General features: G+C 36.5%; 1 protein-coding gene across 1 annotated transcript; it reads right to left on the minus strand.

Annotated features, from left to right (window-relative positions):
- Positions 1–2,497: 2,497 nt before the first annotated feature.
- On the minus strand, positions 2,498–4,776 carry LOC122066185 (metal transporter Nramp3-like). The gene is made up of 3 exons (XM_042630001.1): positions 4,091–4,776; positions 3,476–3,612; positions 2,498–3,377 (listed from the first exon to the last, which is right to left on the minus strand). Exons 1-3 carry the CDS (start codon positions 4,669–4,671, stop codon positions 2,713–2,715), a joined length of 1,383 nt encoding a protein of 460 aa, XP_042485935.1. The 5' UTR covers positions 4,672–4,776; the 3' UTR covers positions 2,498–2,712.
- Positions 4,777–8,239: the final 3,463 nt, after the last annotated feature.

An 8,239-nucleotide genomic window follows, 5' to 3' on the forward strand; every position in this document is an offset into this window, starting at 1 on the left:
TTCTGTAAACCCCACATATAGATGTGTTTGCAACCGCATTTGCTAGAATCATACTAATTAAGCCTCTCTCTCTCTACATGTCTGTTCACCATCTAATGAATAAAAGGCTTAAAAAATAATTGGATTCTTTTCTTTCTCCCTCTCGTGTTTTTATTTAAAAAATTTGTGATCCGATAAAGCTTTTATTTCCTTCTTAATTGGTAGTTTGGAAGGAAAGTTTTGACCAAAATTCCAATATGTAATTACTGAATCCCAAAATTTTATTTGCTTCAGCTTGGGCTTTGCTCTTTAGCTCTATGACGGCTGGTGAACGTGAACCAGAACCAATAGAGGAAAATGAAACCCATCAAGCAACCTAGCCCATATGATAAGTGGCCTGATTGATGGATTTCCATTGTTATATCTGATCTGGAACGTTAAATTAATTGATTAATTGATTCATCACCTCAACTTCGATGGCCTTTCTCTAAGGGTGAAAATTGGTGCTCTTAGGTTGGGTTTAATCGGGTTTGACCAATTTTTCTCTTGTATCATGATAATCTGTTTACCTAATCGGATATACCTTAAGCATGCAACTTCTTGTTTATTATGTGGCCTGAGCTGGAAACTGATGTCGGTTAAAGTACTATAAACTTTCAAAAAAAGAGGGAATGTGCTCAAAGGCCATGAAATGGCTGTTTGGTCAGAAAGAATCCTATTTGGAAGTTCCGCTTCAAACTACACTTCCTTAATCATTCATCTTTTTTCTTATACTTCTGTGACTCTATTGAGTAACCCCTTTGTTGATGTCTCAATGGGATGCCCAGTCATTAAGTAGTCAGTCATAAATGAGAGACACTCTCCATTATAGATAAAGCATGTTAACCATCCAAATTGTTTCGATAAAGCACGTTAAATTAATTGATTAATTGATTCATCACCTCAAATTATGAGTTGAGAGCATGGTTTTAAGTATCAGTGCGTATCGTGCCGTATCGGTAGGCATCGGCACGATACATACCGATACGCTACGGAGAATTTTGGGCCTCTTTTTGTGTATCGGCGTATCGTACGTATCGTATCATGCCGTACCATATCGGTACCGATACATACGATACGAACTTTTGAAAACCTGAAAATTCCCGAGAGTATCGATACGTATCGGTACCGTATCGGTACCGTATCGGTACGTATCGAAGGTATTGTGCAGTATTGTACCGTATCGGTACGATACGGCTACTTAAGTGTGAATTTTTTGTTGTTTGAAACAAACACTTCACACTCTCACCAACAATTTTCTATATTTTGTTTCTTTCTTCCCCTTTGATTCACATACCTTTTTGGATACTCAAATGGTAGATTGAAAGAAACATTGTGGAAGTGAATGGTTCAAAGAAGGAGAGAAACATAGTCCAAGAAGAACCTTGAAGGCTTAAACTTGAAAGTTGAAACATTTGAATAGTAAGTTCTTGAATCTTTACTCACTTTTTTCAACTTTAACCTTAGATTTTCAAGTTTTTTTATAAATCTAAGGTTCATCATACTTAGAATCACATTTTGTGCATCATTATTACATGAAATCATTGGATTTATAAGGATTTACTCACTTTTTTCAACTTTAACCTTAGATTTTCAATTTTTTTCAACTTTAACCTTAGATTTTCAAGGTTTTTTTTTATATGTTATTAGAAATCAATTTTATAAGGATTTAAAATTTTTTTCAAGAGAAAATGAATTTTTTTTATTCAAATTAATTTAAAAATTAAAAATTTAGATTTTTTATTTTTTTTTAGAAAATTTAGTTCATTCAACTCTTAAAAATAATGTCATAACTTATAATTACTAAATACATGATTTCAAATGAAACCCACATTTTTTCCCCAAAAAAGTGAGGGTTTCAAATTATTATTTTTTATTTCTCAGATCTACTCAAATATATTGATCCACACTTTGTTGATTTTTTATATGTTCTTTAAAAACATTTAATTACAACCTATAAAAAATGAAACCCACATTTTTTCCCCAAAAAAGTGAGGGTTTCAATTTTTTTTTTTTTATTTCTTAGATCTACTCAAATATATTGTGCCTATATTCGACAAGTGCAGAATATCATCGTAGTTGCTCCTATTGAAGAAGAAGGTCCTAGCCAAGGATTTGAACCACCACGACACTCTTCACGGCACTCATCACAGTGGCAATGGCAATAAGGAAAGAAAAAACTGTAAGAAACTCAAACCTCATCATTTTGAACATTTTCAACTCAATATATTTGTCTATCAATACGATACCCTCTACTTAAGTATTTATGCATTCTACATGTTATATATAGCTTTTTTTAACTGTTTTTTTATGCAAAAGTGTATAAAAATGTGTTCCCTATCCATTTATGTGCGTATCTTTAGCGTATCTTAGCGTATCTCCGATACGATACGATACCCTCCGATACATATCTTAATTTTGACCGACCGATACGGCGACCGATACCGATACTTTAATCCTTGAATTCACAAACAAAAAGTGCAAATATAGATACAATTTCTACTGAAGCAATTGAATGCACATGATCCAAATACTGCTAGGATTTAGGATCAATGTCAACCATGTCAATCAAAGTGACAAGATCTCTAGAAATACAATTAATGTTTACCCAAAGTAACAGCGATCCAAGTCATGGATTGACATCATAGAATGGAATAGCTTATCAAAAAAACAAAGATAGTACCAAATAATAGGCTAGCATCTCACCTTGAGAGTACGACCAATCTTAAAGGATCCCATTAGCTCTTCCTTGGAGACCAAGCAAAGCAGGGGAATAAGGGCAAAAGGAATCTGAACCGATTGAAGGACATTAAGCCATTCATTAAGAACATCCAATGTAGATTCAGATGAGTCAAACACAAGGGCAACAATTATAGTCGGGACGATAGCGAAGCTTCTTGTGATCAAGGATCGCAACCATTTCTTCAAACGGAGATTGAGGAAACCTCCCATGATAAACTGACCTGCATAAGTCCCTGTGATGGTACTACTCTGCCCAGCCGCCAATAACCCAATACCCCAGATGTAGAGAATTGGGAATTTTCCTCGTCCATACTTCTCTTGGAGATACTGTCCCGCATTTACTAGGCCTATGCTATCAGCTTTATCTGTACCATAAAATCCCTTTGCAAAAACAGTTGTAACAAAGAGGTTGATCATGAAGGAGATGGCTAAGGCAGCAGTGGACTCAATGGTATAGTAATTAAGGGCCTCTTGGACCCGGCCTCTCTTGTGGGTCTCAACCTTCCTTGATTGTACAAGAGCAGAATGCAAGTACACATTGTGAGGCATGATTACACAACCTACAACACCAACGGCTTGGCGTATTGTCCTCGAGCTCAATTTTGGAACCACAACACCTACAAAAAGGAATTGACCGATTGGGTACTTTTAGTCGTGCAAGTACAATAATACTATGGGGGGAAGGCAACACAAGGCACAAAGGCAGCTGTCTCACCTATTAGAAGTTCCTTTCCACTGGGTTTGGTCTCGCCAAACATCCAGGCAAATGAAATTGCCATTGTTCCGATGAGAACTGCAAAAACGGCTTCCAGCTTCCTCACTCCATAGTTCTCAAGGAATAAAAAGATGAAACTGTTAACAGCAGAAAAAAGCAGACAAGTTCACATATCGAGCCATGACTATCTCTTAACAAAGTGACTGACTGGTTTCTTCTAATCAGATAAGACCTATGACTTGGGTGCATCCTCTGTCCCCTCAAAAAACAATCAGGAATTCAATTCATGACAAGAGAAACCTTGAGAAGACTGGAATCTGTCAGAAGAGAACATATGGATTTGGAAGGAGATAATTTGAAGTAAACTTTTATATTTCAACAACCCTAATTTTTAATTTTTAATTTAAAGTCAATCGGGGAAAAAATGAAAGAAAAACCAAGAACTATCATCGTAAGAAATTTCAAAATATTTGAACTCCACATAATCAAATAATAGCAAACAGATAGAACACAAAAAGGGAGGGGGTGGGTGAAGGAAAAAATCAAACTCATAGCCCAAATTAGAAACGGAAAAAGCAGAATGAGAAAATTAACAGAAGAGAAAAGGTGAATTACCAATCAGAAGCTGTAATGACAACCCCAGCCCAGAGCGGAAGAATTCCATTGCTGAGAATCTTGATGGCAATAGCGCTGCCAATAACCTCCTGAATATCAGCCCCAATCAAGGCCAGCTCCGTCATAATCCACAAAAGGTAGCCCGCCCATGACGGGTACTCCTCCCTACAGAGCTCCGCTAAGTGCCGGCCCGTGGCGACACCAAGCCTAGCCGACAACATCTGAATCAAAAGTCCCATGATGGTAGCCCACATCAATAGCCACAACAAAGAATAACCCGCGATAGCTCCCGACTGGAGATCTCCTTCAAGGTTTCCAGGATCGAGGAAAGCAATACTCATGAGGAAACCTGGCCCCGTAAACAACCATAATTTCTTCCATGAAAAGGGTGGAACTGTAGAAAAATCCTTGTTTTGGATGCTCTCACTCTCGTCGACACCCACTACCACAACCTTCTCACTGGACTCGAAAGCTGTCTCTGTGTCATCTTTTTCTTCTTCAGAATCGGGAGATCGAGTGGGTAATAAGCTTCCCGTCGCTTCTTCCTCTTCTCTCAGTTGTTGTGAATATTTAGCAGGCATTTTCAGTTGATTAAAACTTGGATTTTTGGAAGGAATAAGCTATGGAGAGAAGGATGAAGAAGATGGAACAGAACCTTTCTTTTCTTTTAGATGAACGATTGGTCACCCTTTTTATAAGGAGGAGGGACTGAGGGAGTCCCTGTGGGACTATAGGGAGTGGGGACTTTCCAAAAAGTCTACTACTCTAAATTGTGGGTGTGTGTTTTTGAGCCTTAATTGGAGGATGAGGCATGGACCGTCCCGATCTTCTCTTGTAAGCGGGAAATGTGACATTGAAGTGGGGACATGCGGAAACGTGGCATGACATCGTGGAGTTGCGGCGCGGAGAAGCGACACACAGACTGGTTAGCAAGAGGCGTACATAATATACTGTGACCGGTGGGAGAACGAAAAATCTATCATGTGAAAAATATTGATAAAATTTTCCTTTAACTTTTCAAACAACAATGCTTGCAATTGCCTTTTAATTCATAGTCTTTATCAGCATAAGCTTATCTTGATAGTAAAGATAAGTCCATGGTTGTTTCGTTTACATGGTCATACCAATCACTGGATAAGAAGCTAGCATAGTAATTGGAAAACAATGTCTCAATATTTCACCCCCACATCCACTATTGAAATTGTCTCATGATTCCTAAATTTTAATCTTCAGATAATTTTTCAATATTAAATTATAATTAATTTTACTGAAATTTTAGAATGAAGATAAAATTTAATGACGAACAAAAGTTCCATGTTGTAGATATTTAATGGCCGAGAATACCTTATATCACAATAGTATCATTATTAAGAACTCTTTTGTCTTTTTCTTTGATTAGGTGTTTTTTCATCCATTACTATCTTTTATTGGTCGGACGAGACTTTAAAGGGGGCGAGATGTTGGACTTTGTAGGATATACGTGTAAAGATTAATGATTCTCTCTCTTCAAGGTGGAAAAAATTTTGTTTTTCTCTCATAAATCATCCCTCCAAACCTATGATATCTATGAGATCGAGTATGAAATAATGTTTATTTATTTGAAGTTAAGTATCTATTTCCCTCCTTATCTTCTTAGTATTGGAAATCTTGTATTTTACATATTGGAAAAGATTTTCTATATGCCCATGTACAGTTTTAAGCACTGGAAGGAGTATTATGCGAAACCTGTCAAATTGGGAGTATTTGGAATAATTTATAGCGGCAAGAGATAATGTATCCACTTAAACGTATCATCCCAGTGGGTTCGAGAATCTTTTTCCATAATGAAAACTTAAAATAAGAATTATCAAAGGATAAAATTTTCACTCTCCCAACAGTCATGTAGCGCAACTAAGAAAGCTCGGGTTGGAGTTGAAGCGGGTGTGGGCACAGGGCGTGGGGCACGGGGTTTGCTTATTGGGCTTGTGTCGCCGTCGTGGATAGCGCGTGGAGTGCTCGGGCTTTTGTCTCCTTTTCGGAGGAGTATGGGTCTTTGACTGCTTCAGGGTGGGGGGGTTTCACGATTAAAGTATTGTTTATGTTTTTTGGTAAGAAAAGATAAAGGTATATCTCCACCATAACAAAGCAGCTTTTACCTTTACTTTTGTTTTTTAAAGAAACTGATTATCTCAACTCATTCGCAAAAGGAGAATGCTCAAGTTGGGTTGGACGTTGGGGAGAGAGAGAGAGAGACAGAGAGAGATCACTTCGTGGCTCACTCACCCACATAGTTTAATGAGTTTTGTCGTTGTTGCGCGCGGAACAATGCGAGAGTGGGATGGGGCAAGTTGATTATGACGAGGGTGTATACTGTATGGATAAAGATAAAGAAAGGCATTACAATATGCTTGTTTGGCTCAGGGTGATTTGGCTTTTGGTCTTGTCATAATATGATACTGTCATAAGATGATACTGATAAGGACATTCTGCATTTTAGTGCAACACAATTTGAGAGTTGAGAGACCTTGTAGCAAAGTCGAATTGTGTTAGCTTTTTTTGGGCATCTAAAATTGTTCTTAGTTGTTTACTCCTTTTTATAGAATTTCTATTTTTGCTTTTAGGTTAGGATTGGATTATCTAGGGTGTTCTCTCTCACATACATGAAATTACCTTATTATCTTTCTATCTACAAAATCAGTCCGTTGCATTTTCATTGATGCACTTTCTCGAGCCTTAGAAATTATGTACGGCATTCGATCTCAAGCTTTTGTGAGTAGTAGATTTTTCAAAGAAGAAATCAAAACCAGCCAATCGGAGTAAATTATGGAATGTATAGATCATGATTTGAAGAATCGGAATGTCGATTTGATCAAATCAGATCGAAATCCCTAATCCAATTCCCAATTCATGTCGATTCTTAAATTCAAAAAATGTGTAATTTTTAGGGTTCAGGCTGATTTTCGGTTATTCCTATAAACTCTGATTGAATCATAATCGAAATTCATAGGGATCAATTCCATTGCTAATTCTGCTTACTTTGACCTAATTCACATTAGGATAAAACTAAGGGGGGTGGGGTTGATTTGTACAATTTTATTTGTTTGTTTTTTGGGTAGACATGTTAATTCTAGAAGTTGCAATTTGATAGTTTATAGATTGTTCATATTCTATTCTACCCTTGTTTGTTTTAGAAAAAAACTTTTATCTATTAAAAAGGTACTACTTTGGAAAGATTGAATGTTAAGTTTTCCCACTTCATTTTAATTTTCATTCCATATTCTCCTTTTATTCCAATACTTTTTTCTCAAGGGACAACTGTTGAAAGGTGGTGGACTTAACCACAAACAAAACAAACGAAATCTATATGCATCAGAAGCAAGAAAATCAGCTGCTAAGTTGTGAGATCTGCTAACAAAACAAAATAAAACATATTGAAAAAGAGAGCGAAGCTAGGTGACATCTGTGACCAGCGCACTTGTCGCCCAGCTTAGAGACGAGGGATGGCCATTTAAAGCTACAACTGTAGTCGAACAATCAGATAAGATGATGACTTTTTGCTAACAGAGGTTGTGAGCAAGAAGCAAACCATCTCGAATGGCTTCCATCTTGGAGGTGGAAGCAAATAAACAGAAACCCCATTTGCATTTTGCCGTGATGAAATTCCCACCTAGGTCCCAAATGATAGACCCGTGGCCCCCTAAACTTGTATATATATCATACTATCATTAAGTGCACGTACTTATGCTTCGTGGCTAATATTTTCTTAGACAACTTTATCCTTATTGTTCATATAAATACATTAACTTCCTCATTATCTCACTTTCCTTATCTTTCTTATTTTTTCTATTCTTTTGGTACCCTTAACCCTCTCTCAAAATCTCACGCCATCCACTCTCTCCCTCTCCCTCTCTCTTTCCTTTTTTATCTCGCCACAATCTATATTATTCTATATTTATTAAAAAAAAAAAATCTATATCATCCTATATTTAATAGTTTCTAAAATATCTTTTATTTAATATTTTTTTATGTTAACTCATATTTCGTGACTAATATTTCATTTGACAATTTTATCCTTAGTATTTATTGTCTATTTTATTTCTTAATTTCTTGGAATCTTGGCGCCCTTTAGAATTCTTCTTCTTCTTCTTCTTCTTCTTCTTCTTCTTCTTC

The sequence above is a fragment of the Macadamia integrifolia genome, unplaced genomic scaffold, assembly GCF_013358625.1.
Source record: "Macadamia integrifolia cultivar HAES 741 unplaced genomic scaffold, SCU_Mint_v3 scaffold2284, whole genome shotgun sequence".
Classification (NCBI taxonomy): Eukaryota; Viridiplantae; Streptophyta; class Magnoliopsida; order Proteales; family Proteaceae; genus Macadamia; species Macadamia integrifolia.

Excerpts from the sequence above, each read along its gene's own strand:
- LOC122066185 (XM_042630001.1), bottom strand. The coding sequence starts at position 4,671 with ATGCCTGCTAAATATTCACAACAACTGAGAGAAGAGGAAGAAGCGACG. Across the intron at positions 3,613-4,090 it reads GTCATTACAGCTTCTGATTG|TTTCATCTTTTTATTCCTTG; the intron begins GTAATTCACCTT and ends TGCTGTTAACAG. Across the intron at positions 3,378-3,475 it reads TGGAAAGGAACTTCTAATAG|GTGTTGTGGTTCCAAAATTG; the intron begins GTGAGACAGCTG and ends TCCTTTTTGTAG.